This window comes from Cynocephalus volans, chromosome 8 (genome assembly GCF_027409185.1).
Source record: "Cynocephalus volans isolate mCynVol1 chromosome 8, mCynVol1.pri, whole genome shotgun sequence".
Lineage (NCBI taxonomy): Eukaryota > Metazoa > Chordata > Mammalia > Dermoptera > Cynocephalidae > Cynocephalus > Cynocephalus volans.
This window is the reverse complement of record NC_084467.1, coordinates 18,041,325-18,063,922: the sequence shown is the minus strand read 5'-3', so window position 1 is coordinate 18,063,922 and position 22,598 is coordinate 18,041,325. Positions and strand designations below refer to the sequence as shown.

General features: G+C 43.3%; 1 protein-coding gene across 1 annotated transcript; it reads left to right on the top strand.

Annotated features, from left to right (window-relative positions):
• Positions 1-19,797: 19,797 nt before the first annotated feature.
• On the top strand, positions 19,798-21,651 carry TEX46 (testis expressed 46). Its single transcript, XM_063105719.1, has 2 exons — positions 19,798-19,989; positions 21,349-21,651. Exons 1-2 carry the CDS (start codon positions 19,798-19,800, stop codon positions 21,649-21,651), a joined length of 495 nt encoding a protein of 164 aa, XP_062961789.1.
• The last annotated feature ends 947 nt before the right edge of the window (positions 21,652-22,598 follow it).

The following is a 22,598-nucleotide window of genomic DNA, read 5'->3' as shown; positions in this document are numbered from 1 at the left end:
CTCTTCCTTCTTCAGGACCTCCTCCCCATCCACACCCCCATGCTAGCACAGCCCCCTAGGGGAAAGCAAAATATTTTGGCCTCAAAATATATTTCTTTGACATATTTCGAGATGGCTAATTCAGAGAGAGTGGAAAAACAAGATTAGCTAGAAGGCAGCTGTGTGTGTGTGTGTGTGTGTGTGTGTGTGTGTGTGTGTGTGTGTAAAGAAATTTACATCTGTAAATGCAGACAGCCTTGCTTCTTCTGGGGTATCTCTCCTTTGGCTACTATCTATTCTTTCTGAGGATAGCTATGAAATAACCTGAAGTATTTTCATCTGCACACAAGATGTCTCTAATTAACTTTTAACTTCTGACTTTCTGCTTTCACCTCCTCCAGAGCTTTAGAGTAACTTGGTCTCAGGCCATTGTTCTGGGGCTCATACTTAGCCCCCATCTTCTCTCTCTCTCTCTCTCTCTTATGAACACTGGTATATAAGCTTTATACCCCCCTGGGAAATTGGGATATTGCTCTCTTTTGATTCTCCCATGCTTTGCCCCTCTTCCAACGTATTAAATAATAAAATTTGTTATGCTTTTTCTTTATATTAATGTGAATTTGTCAATGATTTTTTAATTCTTTGAGTAGCAGGGCTCATGCAGTGCTTAGAGGAAACATTATACTTGTAAACACCTGTACTAAAAATAAGAAAAATCTCAAATCAGTAATGTAAACTTCTACACTAAGAATAGAAAAGGAAGAGCAAACTAAACCAAAAGCAAATATAAGTAACAAATAACAAAGATTACAACATGAAAATATGAAATAGGGAATTAAACAACAATAGAGAAAATCAACAAAACCAAGAGCTGATTCTTTAAAAAGATCAACAAATTTGCAAAACTTTATCTAGACTGACCAAGATAAAAGAGAGAAGACCAAAATTACTAAAATCAAAAGTAAAGCAGGGATGTTATTACATTGTCATTATGGTTTTTTGTGGTGGTAAGATTTAGTTTCTCTCTTTCTCATTTGAATTTTTGTTCTACCAGTTTTATTCTTTCTTGTGTATTCGTGGTAGTGATTATCATTTTTTGGATTCCAGATGCAGGACTCCCTTGAGGATTTCTTGTAGGGCTGGTCATGTGGTGGTGAACTTCCACAGTTTTTGTTTGTCTGGAAAATACACTATTTTCCCCTCATTTCTGAAGGATAGACTTGCTGGGTATAGTATTCTTAGCTGACAGGTTTTTTGTTTTAGTATTTTGAATATATTACCCCATTTTCTTCTGGCCTATAAAGTTTCAGTTGAGAAGTTTGCTGTTAGTCTGATAGGGGCTCCTTATAGATGACTTGACACTTTTCTCTTGCTTCTTTTATGATTCTCTCTTTGTCTTTGAGCTTTGCCAGTTTGACTATAATGTGTCTTGGGGAGGATATTTTTGGGGTGAATCTGCTTGGGGATCTTTGAGCCTCCTGGATCTGAAGGCCCACGTCTCTCCCTATATTTGGGAATTTTCCCTTATTATTTCATTGAATAGGTTTTCCATGCCTTTTTCTTTCTCCTCCCCTTCTGGAACACCCATGATTTGAATGTTTGAGCACTTAAGGTTGTCTGCTAGCTCTCTTAGATTTTCTTCATTTTTTAAAATTATTTTTTCCTTTTTTTTTTGTCTGCCTGCATTATTTCAAAAAGACTATCTTCAAGATTAGAAATTCTTTCTTCTTCTTGTTCTAGCCTGCTGCTTAAGCTATCAGTTGCTGTGGCTACTGCTGTGGTGTCGAGTTATCTTAGCAGCAGCCATGGCTGTGGTGGTGGCTGTGGTGGGCCACCTGCACAGAAGTGGTGTTTTCATCATGCTCTCTTGCCTGCTTCTGGGCAGAGAGGGCTACCCTCAGCTTCTGCCTATGACCCTCGGCATCTGTCAGTGATTTTTATTAATAAAACTTCAGGGGTGAAGAGCAAAATTTCCCTTGGCCTCTGAGGTTATGGCACTGAGAGCAAGATATCAAGGCCCCTCTGCTCTTCTAGAAGTCACAGCTGGAGGAGGCTAGAGCCTGGCAAGCTGGCAGAAAAAGGTAAGATGTTTGAAACCATCTAAAATGAGCTGTAACTGGTTTTATTTCCCTATCTCAAGTTATTTCAAAGTTTTCTTGCAGGGTGTAAACTGAGCATGCACAGAGAAAGGACCTTGCCATCCAAATGACCTTAGCCAGCCCAGGAACCTGAAAATCCTCCACCAAGGAAACGGACTGAGACTCAACCAGTCACAGCTCTTAACTGACCAGCCAATCATCCTTTGCCTAGTCATAAGGTGTGATTTGGAGCCAGCCAATCAGCCTTGCCTTATTAACATATGTGGCCTGACTTGGAACTTAATCAGTCACAGATACCAAAAACCCCTTAAAACCTGTATGGCCCCTGGGTCAGGGAGACAGATTTGAGGTGCCTTGCCTCTTGTCTCCACAATGATTGACCTGGTGAAATAAAGCTTCCTTCTTTTCTCAAAAACCAACCATGGTATTGGGTTCTGTGCATATGGCACAAGTCCTCACTTGGTAATACTTTTACTGATCAGCTCTGCTCTCTCTCTCTCTCTCTGTAATCCAGTCAAGTGGATGGTAAAGATCACTGTCTCTTTTTGATTGAGGGGAAAAAGGATTTGCCTGACTAGTCTTAGGTGTCACAACTCTGGTATATAGTCTGTTTTTCCTTTGTCTCTGCCTTTCTGTGTCATTTGTCTTAAGGAGGAGAACTATACAGTTGCCTTCTCATCTTATTTAGGTCCTGAAGCTTGACTTATGACCAGCTGAGAGCTCTTTCTCTTTTGGTTGCCACCAGTTGTTCTGAACATGTCAAGCTCTCAGGAGAGTTTGTAATAAGAGGCCCAGTACATAAGGGCTTTTGTTGTCTCAACCTTTTTACCTTGTTTGTGCTGGGTAACTCTCTTCCCAGTCTCACCTGTCTGGGATCACAGATTAGCGGGTCCGTGAATGGAGGCACCTCACATTTCATGGGAAAGTAAGGACTATTCCTCACCACCTGAATTGTCCCTGGCCAGGCGATGGATCCTTTGGATTTGCTATGCTCAAAAGAAAACCTTTTTAGGAAGTGCCTGTCTTAAACACCAATCTTATAGGTACCTATGAAAAGATTAATAGAATAACAAGCCTTAAAAACTTTCTTGTCAAGATTAAAGAGCCAAAATTAGATTTAAAACAAAGTTAAAAATCCTTAATATGCTCAAGTTGCCTGCATGAGCTGCAGGAAAAAGAAAAAAAAAATCACTTCTCACTGTAGTCTAGGATTTGGCAGTTTCATCCTTGTAACCCAGGCTCTATTCCTAATCAGGGAATCAGTCTCTTAGAGATGTAAATTCCTTTAAAATGTTAACATCCGAGAAACTACCTAACAACATTTGAACCAAAATTGGATTTAAAACAGAGTTTAGACCCATCACAAAATTCCTTTCACTCAGGAGAAAAGTGTTTATAAAAATTGTTTAAATTGTTTGTTTTAAAGTGTTTGTATGACTTTTGGGGTACACATTTGTGATCCTTCTAGCCTTATAGAGACCCTTTGTTTTCTGTCTTTGAGATGTCTTTGGGAATGGTCTGGATCTTGGGGTGGGGGGGATTCATTTTTGCTTGCTCTTTGGAGATTTTAGTTCTCATGTGCTTATTTGTTCAGATTTTGAGTCATTTGCTAACTTTTGTTGTTTAACTTCTGTCCTGAACTAAATGAATAGACCCATTTTCAGTTAGTGAACCGACTGGTTCTGGATCCTGAGAGGACTTCTTTGCACCTTTTTGGTTTTATTTGAGTATGTTTTCTTTTAGGCCTCTATTTCTCTCTGTTGGATTTTGCTTCTCTGCATAGGAACTATTTAGTTGACTGTATTAGTCTGTTTCTGTTGCTTATAACAAAAGTACCTGAACTGGGTGATTTATAAGAAAACAAAATTTATTGCTTACGGTTTCTGAGGCTGAGAAGTTGAAAGTCCATCTGGTGGTGTCAGTAACCCAGGGTTTCACAGCGATAGACTCTTCATGCTCTCCTTTTAAAGCCCTCCAAACCATGCCCATGACCACCATTTTTAATCCATTCACTACAGCATGTTCCTGTAATCTAATCACCTCTCAAGGCCCCACCTTTCAATTATCATAACAGGGTTTCCCACCCTCAGCAGTTACAATAGGGATTAAGTTTCCAATATATGAAATTTGGGGGACACAATTCTATCAATCTACAGCATTCCACCCCTGGCCCCCAAAATTCATGTCCTTCTTACAGATAAATACATTCATTACATCCCCAAAGTCTTAATTTTTTTCAACTCAAAATTCTGAAGTTCCAAGTCCCATCTGTGAAATCAAAACAAGTTATCTACTTCCAAGATACAATGGTGGGACAAACATAGGGTACGTATTCCCATTCAAAAAGGGAGAAATAGGCCAATAAAAGAGGTAACAGGTCCTAAACAGGTCTGAAACCCAGCAGGGCAGGGATCAAATCTTACAGCTGGTGAATCATGTACCTTGACTCCACGTTCTACATCCTCTGCACGCTGGTGCAGGAATTGGGTCGCCAAGTCCTTGGGCAGCTCTGCTCCTATGGCTTCCTTGGTGTCAGGCCACACTTCAGCTCTCCCAGGCTGGTGTTCCACTCTGGTAGTTCCACAGGTCTGGGGTCTCTATGGCAGTCCTGCTCTTACAGCTCCACTAGGCATGATGCTGAGGAGGTTTCTCTGACCGCACATTTCTGCTCGGCATTGCTCTAGCCAAGGCTGTCTGCAGTGACTCCACCCCTGCCACAGATCTCTTCCTGGGCCCTTAGGCTTTTCCATACATCCTTTGAAATCAGGGTGAAGGCTCCCAAGCCTCCACAGCTCTGGCATTCTGCAAGTCTGCAGACGTAACATCACATGGATGCTTCCAAGATTTCTCGCTTCTATTTTCCAAAGCTGCAGGTCCAACCACACCTGGGGCCAATTTAGCCACAGCTGGAGCATCCAAAGCAGCTGGGGTGCTGGTGCTAGAAGGAGCTTCCGAGGTGGCCCTGGGCAGTGATCCTGTGGAGGGTGCCTCAGGCCTGTTCCCCGAGACCATTCTGTCTCCCTGGGCCTTTGGGCCTGTAATGGAAGAGTTGGCCCCAGAGGCTTCTGTAACGCCTTCAGGGCCCTTTCCCCCTTCTCTCGATAATCTCTTTCTTTTTTGCTAGTCTTCTTAGCACTAGTGCATTTTTATTCTGAAAATGCTCTCTGCTTCTCTACCACATAGCCAGGCCGTGCTGTACATTTTCCAAATCTTTACACTCTGCTTCCCTTTTAAATTCTGGCTTTATGTCATGCCTTTGCCACAGTAACTCAGCATAGGCTATTACAAGTAGACATGCAGCTTCCTTATGCTTTGCTGCTTAGAAATTTCTTCTGCCAAATATTCTGGTTCACAACTCTTAAGTTCCAACTTCCGCAAAGTCCTAGGGCATGGACACAATGCAGCCAAGGCCCTTGCCAGTTCATAGCAAGGTTGATTTTTGCCCCAGTTTCCAATAAATTCCTTCTTATTTCTATCAGAGACTTTCTCAGAATGGCCTTTACTGTCCATATTTCTATCAGCATTCTGCTCGCCACCATGTAACCAGTCTCTAAGACATTCCAAACTTTCCCTTGTCTTTTTGTCTTCTTCTGAGTCCTCCAAACTCCTCCAACCTTTCCTCAACACCCAGTTACAAAGCCATTTCCACATTTTCAAATATTTGTTATAAGCAACATCCCAACTCTCTGGTACCAATTTTCTGTATTAGTCATTTCTGTTTCTTACAACAAAATACATGCAACTGGGTATTTATAAAGAAAATGAATCTTATCGCTTACAATTTCAGAGGCTCATACGCCCAAAGTCCAGGGAACACATTTGGTGAAGGTTTTCTTTGGAGGTGGCTTCTGTCACAGCAGGTATCACATTGTGAAAATGGTGGAGCAGAGGGAGCGGAGAGAGCAGAGAGAGGGTAACCTCCTCATTCACTCTCTTTTTAAAGCCCTCAGAGCCACACCCCTGGCCACCATTATTAACCCATTCACTACTACATGGTCCTACAATCCAATCACCTCTTCAAGGCTCGACCTTTCCATTATCATAATAGGATTTCCCACCCCCTTAACAGTCACAGTGGGGGCCGAGTTTCTGATACATAAAACTTGGGGGACACAATTCAAGCTTCAGTCAGTGTTTTAGTCCATTTTGTATGGCTATAACAGAAATACCTGAGACTGGGAATTTATAAAGAACAGAGGTTTATGTGGCTTTTGATTCTGGAACAGCTGCATCTGGCATGGGCCTCAGGCTGCTTCTACTCATGGCAGAAAGTGGCAGGCAGCTGGCGGGTACAAGCAGATCAGATGGCGAGAGGAAGCAAGAGAGAGAGAGAGAGGAGGTGCCAGGGTCCTTTAAACAACCAGCTCTCGTGGGAACTAATAGAGCGAGAACTCACTCACTACCCCTCCTCCCCCAGGGAGAGCATTAATCCATTCATGAGGGATCCGCCCCCATGACTCAATCAGTTTCCAACACTGCCACACTGATCAAATTTCCACATGACTTTTGGAGGGGACAGCACATCCAAACTCCATCAGTGAATTTTGGGGGAATGTAATTCAATCCACTACACTGAATTTTCTTGAAACTCTATTAACTAAGTGCTCCTTCTATACACTTCTCTTACTGGCATTTTTGTCAAAGACTCGGGCCTGGTTATTTTGAACAGTCTTCTGAATTTTCTTCTAAGCTCATCTGTGTGTCTTCTTGTAAAACCCTATGGTGAATTTCTGATTTTATTTTGTCTTGCCATTCATTTTTCAATCTTTCTCTGTGTCTTCTCTGACACACCCAAACTCCTTCTTGGAAAAATTTGCATTCTTTCTCTGCTTTGAGATATAAAATTGCTCCTCAAAAACTCAGTGAGGGTTTCTTCCACATGGGGCAAATAAGGTTTAACTGTTATGGGAACAGAGGCAGACAGGGTGCCGAGAAACCAAGTGTTACTCAGAAGGTTGGAGAAATCAAAGTTTTATTATGCCGGTGGGCCCAGAGGATTTCACACTCCGAAGTCTGAGCCCCGACTTCAGGCTTGCAAAGAGTTGTATAGGTTACATTCTTCTTACTGGGGAGGTCAGGGCATGGGTCAGGAGTCATAATGGGGCCCATCACTGAGTTGTCCCAAATGAAGCCTATCTGGGGACTTTCTAGCTAAGACCCGCAAGGGAAAGAAATAGTATGGTACACACAGCAGAGAATTAAAACAAAGGCAAGGATCACCAATCCTCCAAAACACAGTCCAACAAATTCGGCAGGGGCACAGCCCCTCATCGGAGATCCTCAAGCTTCAGCTGTGCATTGACTGGTCAGCTCCCAGACTGACAAGGGCAGGGCTGTTGTTTGGTCGCCTCCGGAGTAGGACCTTGAGTGGGTTCATGGGGTCAGTCTTTATGGTCCAGGGCATTGTGTCATCCGGTGTGGCTGCATTTTTGACCTGCGTGTAGTGGATTCAGGGCATGAGACCTGCAACTTTAATAGCTGTGGTGGTAGTTAGAATAACTCTGTGGGGGGGATCGTCCAGACAGGCTGGAGAGGCCTCTTTTTCCAATCTTTGACCCAGACCATATCCCCAGGTTGATGGGGGTGTGTCCAGTTTCCTAAAGGGATAGGGGCCCACTCTAGTACTTCCCTTGTGATCTGATGGAAAGTTTTTCCTAGAGCTTGCAATTGTTGGGATAACCCTAGTTTCCTAGATGTTGGGGGTTTCCCTTTAGTTTGGCTGTAATTGGGGGTGGCCTCCCACCCATGATTTCATAAGGGGAATACCCCAAAGGCCCTGGCATGCATCGGACCTGGAGTAAGGTTAAGGGTAGCATATCTACCTAAGGCAACCTGGCATAGCTTAGCTAGAGTGGTCTTGAGGGTCTGATTCATGTGCTCAACTTTCCCTGAGCTTTGTGACCTATATGCTCCATGGAGTTTCCACCTGATTCCTAGCATCTTGGCCAAAGTCTGAACAATTTCTGACACAAAAGCTGGCCTGTTGTCAGATCCTATAGTTAGTGGCAGCCCATGCCTTGGTATGACTTCCTTTAGGAAGGCCCTGGCTATTTCCCATGCTTGCTCAGTACAGGCTGGCAGAGCCTTAACCCATCCAGTGAAGGAGCAGATTAAAACTAGAAGGTACACTAAGTCTTTGAACGGTGCAGTCCCAGTTGTTTGTATGCCTGGAGGTGGCTTGGGTTTTTGTCTGGCAATGCTCTGGGCTCATGATGGACATCAGTAACTGATCTGGGCACACAGCAAAGGGAGTCTGGTTATAAAGTAGTATCTGCTCAGTGTGGCTTCAAGAGTTGTTTTTCACCAATGGGTCATTGTGACACCAATGGGATATTGTGACACCATCTGGTAGGCCAACTGCTGGGGAACCAGAAGTCTCTGATCTGGGAGCTTCCACCATCCATCCTCAGTCTTTCTCCCCACTTCGCTAGCTGCTCATCGAGCTTCTTCCTTTGTGTACCTTGGGTGTTTTGTTGTTTCTGGTACCAACATGATTTTGGCAACATTGCCCAAGTCCACAGCAGGCTCTGTTTGGGTGGCTGCTCTCTTGGCCATTTGGTCTGCCAGCCAGTTTCCTTTACTGATTTTGTCAGTCCCTTCCTGATGTCCTTTGCAGTGAATGACGGCCACTTGAGTTGTCTCCCACACTCCTTCAAGGAGTTGGAGGATCTCTTCTTTGTCTTTAATCATCTTTCCCTCTGCTGACAACAGCCCCCTTTCCTTGTATATGGTCCCATGGATGTGTAAGGTGGTGAATGTTGCTTTGTGTTGCTCTGCCCCCCGACAGATTTGTTACCACACTTCCCCTGGGTGACCGAGATGCAAAGGATTACTCAAAGTCCATCTCTACTGAGCAGCGAGAAGCCCCGAAGTGGTTAACTTTCCTGGGACCCTCCAGCAAGAGGCATCCCTTCCTTGGGAAAATTAATGCCGAATTGGGGTTCTCTTCCTGCATTTATTTTCCAGACCAGGAAGTTAAAGGAAGAGAACAAAGGTGGGGCTATAGTTTAACAATACAGGCTGGTAACTTTCAGTGAAACAAGCCAGATGACATTCCAGTAAGGCTATCAACACAAGCTTGATCTTAGCAAACATTCCTTCTTAACAGCAATTTCTCAGTATCTTTACATAACAATTGGTAACTAGTCTGTCTTTGAGCCAGCAACCTGCTGTGCCACAATTCTTTACCTCACACCAGAGACTTATAGCCAGAGGAAAATTTCCTGTCCTTGCAAGGTCTATATTTGAAACTGCAAGGCTTTGGAAAACCAGGCCCTGTGAAGTACTTATGCTTTATAGCATATTCCACAGGTGAAGGCATACTTAGAATCGGTGTAGATATCGACCCATTACCCCTTTGAGTATCTGAGTGTTTGGATTAGTGCCCATAGTTCTGCTCACTGTGCTGACCAACCTTGAGGCAGGGGCTTTGCCTCTATAACTCTTTTTGAGTAGTTACCACATATCCAGCTCTTCATTTTCCTTCCTGGACATAGCTGCTCCCATCTGTGAACAGTTCTATGTCTGGGTCAGTCAAGGACAGGTCTGTCAGATAAGGCCTGCTGGAGTATATCTCATATATTAGTTCTTAGTACAGGAATTCATCAGTTAGCCACCCAACATCACCTGGACTGTGGGCTCCCAGGGGCCAAGGAGCAGGGGGCCCAGTCTTCCCTAGTCTGAATCTGCTCTGGCGAGGCTGATAAGTTTGTGGAGGGCTGGATGATTTAACCCCTCTTTTGTATGGGTGGGGCCAGGTTTCTGGACTGGATCCGGGTTTCTGAGCACTGCTGCCAGCACAGACACCTTATGTTTCATACAGCTGTTGGCCTCCTTTTGAGCCTCTCGATCCAGTTGATGAAGACCTCATTGGCCACCTCCATCAGTTGCATCACATTCATTCCAGTGAAGCCCTCTAATTTCTGGAGTTTTTGTTGGATGTCAGCAAAGACTGGGATACAAAGGCTGCATTGACCATTTGTTGGTTCTCTGTTTCCTCAGGACCAAATGGTGTGTAGACCCAGAAGGCTTCACACAGCCTTTCATAGAACTCTGTGGGTGGCTGGTCAGACTTCTGAGTCACCAGTGTGGTCTTGGACATGTTGGTCGGCCTCTTTGCTCCAGCCCTTAGTCCACAGAGGAGAGCTTCCCGATACCATAGGAGGCTGTTTCTCCCCTCTTCATCACTGAAGTCCCAGGCCAGCGGGGTGTCAGGGGCTGCATTTCTGGCCCGTATTTCAGGGTCTAAGGTGCTGGCAGGTGCTTGTTCCTGGCGCCATTGTCGTGCCCCCATCAGGATGCATCATTGCTCCTCAGTGCTGCTATAGCCTGACTAGAGTGGCCCTGGGCAATAAGTATGTGGGGCATGGTTCTTTGCCATGTGTGTGGGGGAGCTTTTCAGCCCATATGGATGGGAATTCCTCCAAGAGCTCTGGTAGGCTTTTGTGTGTTTTCTTTTGTGGAGGGTAACAGCAGCCTCATTAACTGTGTGCAGGTCCTGGACCAGATGGTACCCCTTTCCATTGGGCTTCTTGACTGGCAGAAGTGGCATGTTCCCGGGTGCTACCAGGATTCCTGCCTCTTGCAACCAGTGGATGTGTTCTTGGATTCCCAATTGGGCTTCCCTAGGATTGTGACAGTCCTCCCAGGTGGGCTGGTGTGTGAGTGTGAGGGAGTGGTGGGGCCAGGTGGTGCAGTAGAGGGCAGTTGCTCATCATCTGTGGCCCCTTGGAAGATAGGCTTTGGGTCTCTCATGGTCCGTCAATCTTGGAGCGAGTGCACTGCTAAGACTCTGCACCATCCTTTGTGTATGGAGAATCGGAATTAATCTGGGTGGCTGAGGTCCCCTGGAAGGTGGGCCACTCAAGTTTGCAAAGGGTTTGGAGCATCCTGGGAGTTATCTTGACCCCACAGTCCTCTGAGTACCCTTTCTTGAAGTTTTTGAGCATACACGCTAGGGTGGTGGGTTTAGAGGTGGTGCCCCCCATGATGGTGAGGGTGTTGATGGTGTTTGCGCCACTGCACCCATTACCCTAAGAAGCATTAACCCAGATGGGCTCTGCCCTTCATGGATGTCCAGGGTGCCATGTGAACCCAGGAAGGGACTTTAAAAATGGTGTCTAGAGGTTCCAGTCAAGATGGCAGAATAGACAGTCACCAGCATCACTCTCTCCCACAAATCAACCAATTTGCAACTATAAAAATGTAGCAACAGCCAAGCTGGGGCTGCTGGAGCTCAGGGGAAGAGGAGGAGAGACCTACAGAGTTTGTGAAGGGGGAGAAGCCACGATGAGAGAAAGAAAAAACTGCTTGGAGTGTTTTGGGCTGTGGCTGCTTTAAGGCTGGAGCTGCTGAGCACATGGAGCAGGAGCCAGCAGAAGCTGCAGCTGTGCCCTTTGGATGGAGTTGCTTGGAGGTGGCAGGGTAGAAGAGGGCCTTGGTGGCCCCCAGGACAGCAAGATCACTAATAGGGTTCCTGTGGACCCATGCAGGAGTGAGGAGCCAGAACAGCTGAAAAAGGGGAACCACTCAGAGGCTGGTGAGTCATTGCAAGGGACCAGCTCAAGGTCCATTGCAAGGGACCAGTTCAGGGTCCCTTCCAAGGGACCACTTCCCATGGGAAGTGTTTGGAGCATGGGCAGTGGGGGAGACAGGCCCACCAGGAGAACACTGGGACACAGCAAGGACAGCCGATCTGCCCCCAATCAGCGCAGGACCACTCAGAAGAGACTGGTCAAGAAGGCAGAATTGCATGGGGTGCAGTTTGATAAAAAGATTCAGGCCCAGATCAGAATTTCTACACTACCCAGGAGCACCCAGTTTCTGGAGAGCCAGAAGTACCTATAAGGTCAACCATTAAACCCTGAGCTGCACAAAAAGTCTTCCATAGGAAACAGCAACAAAGCAGCAATTTGGCTTGACAACACAGCTCAAGTACTGTTTCCCACAGGAAGCTCCCCTGTTTTAGAAGCAAGCAAAGGACAAAAGATTAGTTCTGGCACAGGCACACAACCAGTGCCTAGGGGCCTGCCAGGGGACCTGAGGAATGGAGCCAGGGACTGGACCCCACTTCTACATCTAGGCACACCTCCAGTGCCTTGGGGCCTGCCTGGGGGCCTGGGGTATGGAGCCAGGGACTGGAACCCCCCAACCAGGCACACCACCAGCACCAAGGAGCATGCCAAAAACATCACCTCCAGGTGGGTGGCCACCACAGACACCACAGTAACCACGGCTGCTGCAAAAGTGGCTAGACATCACAACCACCATGCAGATGGTCTGCCAGCCACTGGAGTGCATTGACACAAGGAGTCACCAGTAGAGACCAAAGAAAAGAATAGGATATCTCTCTCCACAAAGCCCATTCCAGAGTGACAGAAGAAGCACCTGCTCTATGATAGTATTGGGAGACCTGAACACACCTTTCAGCATTGGACAGACCATCTAGGCAACAAATCAACAAAGTAACCATTAGTCTTTCAGACGGAGAGAAGAAATCTTGGGTTATCAGTGGTGGGAGGGAAGAGGGAGAGGGGGATAGGTAGAGATTGGACAAGGCGCATAAAGAACAAGTACAATTTGTTTTTTTTTTTTTTTTGTCTTTTTCGTGACCAGCACTCAGCCAGTGAGTGCACCCGCCATTCCTATATAGGATCCGAACCCGTGGTGGGAGCATCGCCGCGCTCCCAGCGCTGCACTCTCCCAAGTGCGCCACGGGCTCAGCCCAAGAACAAGTACAATTTGTAACAATATACATACTAATAATATTGATTTGATCAATGTATGTCAACACTGAATCCCAAAAACATGTATAATCAATTATGATTCAATAAAAATAAATAAACAAACAAACAAACAAATAAATAAAAATGGTGTCTATGTCCAACATTTCAAAGACCTTAGTTCAGACTGGTTGATACAGGTTTAGCTTGGTTTTGCCCTTTCCAAAGAAAAAATAAATAAATGGCTAGCTCTGTTTTCCATGAACAATTCAAATATAATTGTTAAGAATGATTAAATTAGGGCAATGTGAATGGGTTAAACATTTATAAATGAACTTATCATCTTTTTTTTTTTTTTTTTGTCTTTTTGTGACCAGTAAGGGATCGCAACCCATGGCGTGGTGTCGCCCGCACCGTGCTCAGCCAGTGAGTGCACCGGCCATTCCAATATAGGATCCGAACCTGCAGCGGGAGTGCCGCTGCGCTCCCAAGTGCTGCACTCTCCCGAGTGCGCCACAGGGCCGGCCCAACTTATCATCGTTTAAAAAATTCTTTTCAGTAGTTTGAAATCTTAAAATTGTGTTATATTAGATTAATAGGTAATCATAAGATGTCTGAGCTCTTTCAAAATAAGTTAAAATACTGAAACATTACTATTAAAAATGGTTTAAGTTTACATACTTTGACATCTTGTTTTTACATGGTATATAAAAAGCTAACTATATTTAGATCTGTCAAAAAATTAAGAAGAAATGTGTCTTTTCAAAAATCAGGAAATGTTTTCCATCTCCAAATGTTGACATGAAATGGTGCAAAATTGCTTGCTTCTAGGTTTTTCACTAAAAATTAAAATTGTAGTCAATATATGTAATTAAAACTATTAGGTATGAGAGAAACAATTCTGTGTACAGAGTATAGTGTATAAGAAAAGTAAGACGTGAGGAAAGTAAAACATATTACTGGTAAAGGTTATAAAAAGGACGTGAGGATGTGGTTTTTGTTAAAGGAAAGGAAATTCATCTATTTTAGACAGTATTTAAAGGTTGCTTCAGTTTAAGAAATGAAAAGAAATACAGATAAAACTAAGTGGATATAGTTGAGAAAATTTTGTAAGAGGTTATAAAAGGTTTGTAAAAATCTTGTCTTATGTGGTCGACACTGACTGAAACTTGATAGATTTGTTTATAAGATTTTATTAAAATTGGCTTTAGCACTGATAGTACACTGGTACATAAGTAAAATTTGGTTTTCTCTTTTTAAACAAAATTTTTGCATAATATTGATAAGGGATAGTAAAAGATTTTTGTTTACTTTTTGAGTAAACTGCAAAAAGACAGGAGAGAGAATGAAAAATGGATTCTGTGTCATTATTCAGTTACTTTGGAAAATGGAGTGAAAGATTTAAGTTTTTCTTCTCTCAAAATATGTAGCTTTACATTTGTACAAATGTCATTAATATATATTACAAAAATTGTACAAAATTCCTAATCTGATATGTCTCAGTATATGTTATCAATGTAAGACTGGCCTGAAAGCGTGAATCTTACTTGTTGGGAAGGCTCATCTCGCAAAGACCAGGAGACAGAGATCGCTGCAATCTAGCAAGAGGTTTTTTATTTCCAGCATGCTGGGGTTGCTCTGTCTTCAGGACAGAAATGGCCCCGAGCTCTTAATAAGAGCACTTTTTATACAGTTTGGTAGGCAGACTTTGGCAACAGGATGAGTTGTATACAGCTTATTGGTCACCTGAGGTGACTTTTAAATTCATTGGTAGCTTTCAGTGGGGTGGTACACAGACAAGGAACTGGGGAATTGCCCAACAGCCCACCCCTTGTGTGGTTAGGCCCTTCCCGGAACTGGGTGAACTTTGGGCGGTTTGGGAAAGTCCCACCCGCAGGGGCTTGTAAAACCTTGCGCAAGCTAATTACAGAAGCAGAAAAGCTAGTCAGTTAATATTCAGGGGTGGGGGAAGGGGTTCAGGTCCACATCATCATAGTTATGGCTATCATGAAAAATTATTGTAGGCCATGGAAATAACCAAATTTTTTGTCAATTGTGTCTTTAGTCATGCCACAGTAAATTGCTTTATTTTGATATTGTTTTTAAAAGGTCATTACAAATCCTAGAATGTTATTTTTTCAAAGAAAATCATGGAAAGGATAAAAAGACTCTGATGGGTACTCTGAAATACAGACCTTTGCTGATGACATTGAGATTATTCAGTTGGATTGGGTAAAAACTCCAGAATGCCACTGGAAAAACTGGACCTGTAAAATTGCTAACCTAACATCAAACAGAACAAGAATTAATTACATGGGACTGAGCCGATAAAGAACTAAAATGTGTGGTGGTTTGTTTTTTTTTTTACTTTTTTGTTTGAAACATTGGTAATTCTTTTTATGTTTTGTTTTCTAGATCTTAAGGATTTTTTTTTTTTTCTCTTTTGGGCTATTTTGTAAAGTATACTTTTGTGAGCCAAACTGAAACATTTATTTTTCTCTACTTGATTCCTCCAGGATTTTGAAACTATTCATGAGTATGCTTATTTTATGGCAGTATAGTTATTTGCATAACTTCAATAGAATCTGTTTTCTTTTGTAACAGGACAAAATTGGAGACACTGGTTATTTCACCAAGGGTTTGATGGGAATGTCATATTTTCAGATATGTCCAGGCAGCTTTGAGGGATTGAGATTGACTTTATAAAGCCAATAGACTTGGAGAAAGACTCGTCTGGTACCTTGTTTACACATTCCTTTACAAGGTTCTTGGTTCCCAGCCTTGCTGTAAGTAAAGAATGTCATTTTCTTTCTTTCTTTTTTTTTGATTAGCATATTCATTGTTACAAATCATACTTATTCTTTATAACCCTATCCAATCTCTCCCTTTTTCCCTCCCCCTCCCCCCCAATAACCACAGATTTGTTCTCTTCATCTGATAGATTAACTGTTCCTCTGTTGGTTTGTTGCATAGATGATCTGTCCAGTACAAGAATGTCATTTTCCGACAGGCCCAAGAGACTTGATATTTTGAGAATCTCTGGAAAAGAGGAATTCATTCACCTCGGACAAATGTTCTGAGAGTGAATCAAATCCTCAGCTTGGCTTTCTAAGCCCCCAGAGGCTTTTAAAAATGTAATCTGAGATTCCTTATAAAAGTCCCTGCAAAGCCAACCTAAAAGGAGCCTACATAATAAATCACTATTCTCGTTGCACTTTATGCAAATAATCAGGCCAGAGACTAAACTTATTTTGCAAATAAATTTGTCTTGTTGTAAATATCTTTGGTAGAAAGGAGGGACATGAAGAGAGGAAAATTATGTTTCAGAAGAAGAAAACGGGCCGAGCCCGTGGCGCACTCGGTAGAGTGCTGCGCTGGGAGCGCGGCGACGCTCCCGCCGCTGGTTCGGATCCTATATAGGAATGACCGGTGCACTCACTGGCTGAGTGCCAGTCACAAAGAAACGACAAAAAAAAAAAAAAAGAAGAAAACTATAGTACACCTATTATTAGATTCTAGCCCTGACCATTATTATTATTATTTTTAGTTTTTATTATCTAGACTGAATCCTGAATTTTTAATTTCTTCCAGTATCCACAGTGACTCTCCAGATTAATGTTTCACTTTTTCTTCCACACTTCTGATTTGGAATAACTAGAAATTAAAGCTGCCTTTGTCCCAAGGCCCTGCAAGTTTAAGTGATTTTGGCTTTGAAGAAAAATCATCCTTAACCCACTTAATACTTGGACAAACTTTGTACATGGCAACTGCAGTCCAGAAAAACCTGTCAGATTGCCACTGCCAGCTACTCCAAATGAAGATGCTTCAAAGACTGTAGAAAAACTAGCTTATAAACAACTCCTGACATTAACCATTGTTTTTGTTTTCATAGAAAAATATCTTATTAAATACCTGTATTCTTACACCATACAGAGATCTAGCCTTGATGGTAGCCCATCTGCAGTGCCACTTCTTGGAGTGGGAGAAAACTGTTTAACCAAACTGACCTATTCTCAGGACTAAGAGATGGACTCAAAAAAATATGAAGCAGCATACTCAAATTTGTTTTTTTCTACTTGTTCCAATTTATGCTTTTTCTTTTGCCTATCTCTTATCTCCAAACTTTTAACCCAAATCTCTCCATAGCTACCAATCCTACTTTAATATGTGAAACTTTCTAAAAATTAAAGTTTCAAAGGGGAGACTGTAGGAAAGCAAAATGTATTGGTACCAAAATGTATTTCTTTGACATATTTCGAGATGGTTAATTCAGAGAGCCTGGAAAACCAAGAATAACTAGAAGGCTGTTTTTCATCTGAAGAAATTTACATCTGTAAATGCAAACAGGAAAGGAATTTACATCTGTAAATTCTGTAAAGAAAAATATAACTTTAATATACGTAGTTTTGTAACAAATGCTTGCTAAAAACATTTTAAGTAAAGCAGCTTCTGAGAGGCTGTATAGAGGTCAGGCGGGCCCGAGCACACTAAACATTCCAGGAAGGGAATGACCCCCACCCGGTTCCAGGAACTGACTAGTTCCTTATCTAAAGACCACCTGGCCAGACCCCGGGGAAGATAAATGATTGAGAAATGTGCTGTTCCTTATCGGGGTGCCAGCCAGCCTGCTAAAGCCTACCTGTAAATCTAAAGGCACCACAACTCTATCAGGGTACCAGCCTGCTAAAGTCTACCCATAAATCTAAAGGCACCACAGATAACCAACAACTCATCCTGTCACAAAGATCTGTTCAGAAAAACTGTATAAAAGGTGCTTGTACTGTAAACTCGGGGTCCCTTCTGTCCAGGAGACTAAGTGACCCCAGCATGCTGGAATAAAGTCCCTCTTGCTTGATTGCATCGGTCTCAGTCTCATGGTCTTTCTGAAGTGAGCCGTCCCAGTCTGTGGGATTTGTGCATGGTGCACGGATCTTACAATTCCTCTGGGGTGCCCCTCCTTTGTCTTCTATCTATTCTTTCTGAGAACAGCAGTGAGATTACCTGAAGTATTTTCACCTGTATACAAGATGTCTCTACTTTGAGTAGAGTCCCCCACCCCCGTTTTCTCTCTCTCACGAACACTGATATATAAGCTTTGTGCCTCACTGGGGAATTGAAACATGACTCTCCTGTGATTCCCCCATGTTTTGCCCCCTCCCAACACATTGAATAATAAAATTTGTTATGCCTTCTCTTCATACTAATCTAAATTCATCAGTAATTCTTATTAATGAAACTTCAGGGGTGAAGAGGGAGTTTTCCCTTGGCCTCTACACCCCCACCCCACGTCTCCCATCCCCACACACATAACATCTCTTTCTCCTCCAGGTTAATTCTTTCTAATGATAATGATGGTGATGGTGGTTTATTCTATTAGTTCTTCCAGGAATCCCTCACTAACCCAACACTGGAACGGGTCCTGTGTTCTTTGAGTTTATTTTCATGTATCACACAGATCTATAATTGCCTTTTTAATTGCCTGTGTCTTCAAAGTATAGTTTTTAAAAAAAATTTCATTTACATGAACTTCAAAAAGTGGTAAAACTAATGACTAATGATAGAATCCAGTCAGTGATCACCCCACCTTTCAAATACCATATTGGGGATTAAACTCCAACATGATCTGGAGGGGATATTCAAACCATAGCACTATTCATTTTTTAAAAACTAACATCGAACTTTAGAGATCTGGACCCTAGTCAATATTAAGTAGTAAGTCAAACAAAATTACCTTCCCCTAAAGCAGCAGGTGACCAACAGGTGGGCCTTTTAGACAATATTTTAGTTTGATTGCAAAAGCAAACATAGTACTCTTCAAAAGGACCTTAGCCAGAGAACAGCTATCTTTGGGGTAACTAAGACCTAGTAGAAAATTTCAGTTAGCCATTAACTTAGGAACTGATAATCTTCAATTCCTTGAGGTTAGCACAGGAACTGAGAAACTCACCAGTATGGCTGAACTGCCCACAGATGAAATCAGGCCCTAAAAGGATCCTTCCCAAAAGTTTATTTCTGTGTATCTGCCATTACACCCTCTTATGTCGATTTACTTTAGATGTTGCACACCTAAAATTAAGAATTGAAACTAAGTTTTCTTGTTTTTCTTACCTTTCCTAATCAATTGCGAACAAAGGAATTCCAAGAGAAAGGCAAAGCACCCTAGCTGATTATTAACTTATCTTCTTGCTTAAAGGAAAATTGCATCCACGTTAGTTAGAGGTACGAGTCAGGTGTTTTTATGTTCCAGTGATGCTTGACTGAGGTTATTGTCTTTGGGTTCTCCCTAGGAGATAAGGACTCCGACCCTGGGTTAACATCAAGGGTTTGAAACTGACCAATCCGCCAACTGCAGACTCTGTGACGCCAAAGCACCCAGTCCTTCATGGGGCCCTACACGTGACTCAGACCCTCTGCTGATCCCATGACCAGCCTTCCCCTTTGCCCACAGGACAAAACTCTTACCTCCCCTTCCCACATCTTCCCCTTTATAAACCCTAGGACAGGAACCAGAAGGTGGGATGCTTTTAGCCTGGTGATTCCTGATGCTGGTTATCAAAATAAAGCTTCCAATCTTTGCACCAGCTTTTGAACTTTCAGGTCATCTGTTTAGTGCAAGAAGACAGTCGAGCCTGTTGACGGTGACAATCTTTTTGCCTTATTTCTGAGTTTTGTATAGTTTTTCTTTGAAGCCTCCTCCCCGAGGAAGGTAGGGGCTCTGTATTATTGGCCATTTTATTCCCAGTGGCTGGGCCCAGAAGTATTGAATGAATGAGGTGTTGCCAAGGCCTATGTCACCCGGCTATTGTGAGGACACCATGAGATGATGCTTGCAAGCTGTCTGTCAGAGTCTGGCACATAGTAGGTGCTTAAGACATAAGAGTGGTTAGTATTATTGTTATGCGGCAGCTGGGTGGGGGGAGGGAGGAGTGGGTGGCTGTGACTCCTGTCATGGAGGGGACTGAGGCAGGGTTCTGGGGCCTGTGTGCCTCCACACCATAATGGTGGGGGAACTATTATTTCTTTTTCGGAGTCTCCATGGGATACTCACTTCCTCCGGCACTGCAGGAGCAGTGGTGGTTTGGCTGATCCGCTATAAGCCAGCCTTGTTTGGGTTTCTATTCCTTCTGCTGTTGCTTAGCAACTGGCTGGTGAAGTATGAACACAAGCCCACCTCCCCAGAACCCCAGAAGGTGAGCAAGAAGGGGCTTAGCTTCAGCTGAGGGATATGGGATATTTACAACTAGATTGGGGGTTGAGGGACAGGGAAAAGTGTCAGGATAATGAGGCAAGACTAACGAATCCAAGACTCTGGTCTCAGTCCCTGCTCTGCCACTTCCTTTTGGGTGATGGTGGACAGATCCCTTCCCTCCACAAGGTCTCAGTTGCCTCATTGTTAAAATAGGAACCATCCCAGATTCTCCCACTTCATGTTTGATGTCAACATGCTTTGGCAACAGTAACAACTACTTTAATATGGAAAAAATTAGAATGGATAAGTAGAGATACATATTATCAACATAGATACATCTCTAAGATATAATAATAAAGACAGCAGAAATGCACATAGATTATGACATCTTTTATATAAAGTTTAAAAAATGCAAAATTGCCCTATCCTGTATTTTACGGAAGGATGTCTCAACCTTGGCACTATTGACATTTTGGGCCAGACATTTTTTTGTTGTGGGCACTGTCCTATGCACTGTTGGAAGTTTAACAGCATCCCTGGCCTCTACCCATGAGATGCCAGTAGCACCCCCCCCACCCCATTTGTGACAACGAGAATGTCTCCAGAGGTTGCCAGATGTCTCCTGGGGAGGACAAAGTAGGCTTCCATCAAGAACTACTGGTATAAAGAAATGCATGGAAAAAATAAATACCAAATTCAGGATTACAGTTGAGGAGATGATATTCAGGGAGGGGGTCACTATGGGAGGGACTTCAGTTATATTTGTGATGTTTCATTTCTTAAATTGGTGTGCGAACATGGGTATTTGTTGTAATGTTTGCTTTGTTTTTGCATGTGTGAACTATGTAAATTTTAAATGTTTTTAAAGACCAGTAGTTTGTAGCTGAATCCAAAAAAGAAAAAAAATAGTGGAGTGTTATTAACTGGGGCAGGGACGGATGAGAATTATAGAGATAAGAGCATATCATGAGACCACTGAGACTTCACAGTCTGAGATTCTACTAGGCCTGACAAAATGCTCAGAGAGGCACATTGGAAAAACACAGGCTCTGGGGACAGATATATTTGGGATAAGGGCTTTATGTCCTCTGTGACTGGCAGATTAACAAGCCATGTCATTTATTCCTATGAACCAAAGTCATCCATGGTCTTGGGACTTTGGGGGCCATATGACGCTGAGAAAGTGACCATGTCCCACTGGGCCTCAATCCTCTGACCCATAAAATGTGGCAATGATGTAGCTACCAGAATCGATTAGGACAATGTTTATAGACCACCTGGCAGGGAGCAGGTGTTCAAACAGGAAAGGGATTATCATTATTAACCAACTTTCCCTTTTTCCTGGTGGTGGGGAGCTTAGGAGGAGGCAGAGAAACCAAAGACTCCCGCAGCCCACCCCAACCATGGCAAGGCCATGAACCTGAAGGAAGTGCAGAGGATACATGCCTGCTTTGCCCTCCAGGACAAGATCCTCGAACGGCTTTTGTTCAGCGAAATGAAGGTGAAGGTCTTAGAAAATCAGATGTTCTTCCTATGGAATAAAATGAATCAGCACAGGCGGTCAAGCGGACATGGGAAGTTTCCCACGAGGAAACACAGGAAGAGAAGGTGCGAGTCAGTTTTCTCCATCACTGACTGTACCTCCAGTTCTCCCGCCAGATGAGATCGGGGCGGGCTGGCCTCTGCTCATTTTACCTCGACTCAGTCAAACCCAGACAGAGGCTATTGACTGTTCTTAGTAAATCACACCGGAGAGGTGCCTAGGAGCCAGGAGAAGAGGCTGAAAGTCATCTCTGAAAAAGAAAATCTGTGCACAGCAGGTGAGCCAGGTGTCACCCAATGACACAGACTGACAGGGGCTCTAGAGACTATTATATCTTCTTCCCTTTCAGTTGGGCCACCTCTACCCTGGTCCAGGGCCTGATGCCCGTTCGCTTTGAGTCCCCCCACTGTGGCCCTGGCCCCCTGGTCTCCCCTCTCACCCTGCACTCAGAGGCCAGAGCCAGCCCTGCCAAGTCCGTCTCCGGCCATGTTCATTGTTTGTTCTTGGGCCAACATCTCGCCGTCGTGGTTGACAGAATAAAACCCACATTCCTTCCCATGGTGTTCAGGCCCTCCGTGACCCGACCCCTTTCCAGCCTTTTTCCCCTCCTTTATCCCCTTCACACATCTTAAACTCTGTGCCAGAATATCCTAAACATCAGTCATTTGTGTTCCAGCTTTGTGATTTTTGCCACAGCCATGCACCACCTGAGCGTTTAACTCACTATTGTCTCATTAAATCGAATAATCTTTCTTAAATAAATTTATCTGTAAAGGAAAATAAATAAATAACAATTTCTGTGTAAATTTAAAAAAAAAAGTATCATTGGCTGGAATAGAACACAACTGTAAAAATAAAGACAATGAAAACATAGTCACATTACTAAGTTCCAACCAGACCTCAGTTGCCTGTGCTTTTTGTATTAAAAAGAGAGATTAGCAAGTGTTAGAGTGTGAAAGATGGGCTAGCACCGAGCTGAGACTTTTCTCCAGAAAGAGAAGTGGAAAGGAGATTGCTACCTCACTTTGTGATTCAGTGTGACTTGATGGCATGTTGGTGTTCCACCC

Coding starts and splice junctions, on each gene's coding strand:
- TEX46 (XM_063105719.1), top strand. CDS start 19,798: ATGGTGGGGGAACTATTATTTCTTTTTCGGAGTCTCCATGGGATACTC. Junction 19,990..21,348: donor CCTCCCCAGAACCCCAGAAG/GTGAGCAAGAAG, acceptor TGGGGAGCTTAG/GAGGAGGCAGAGAAACCAAA.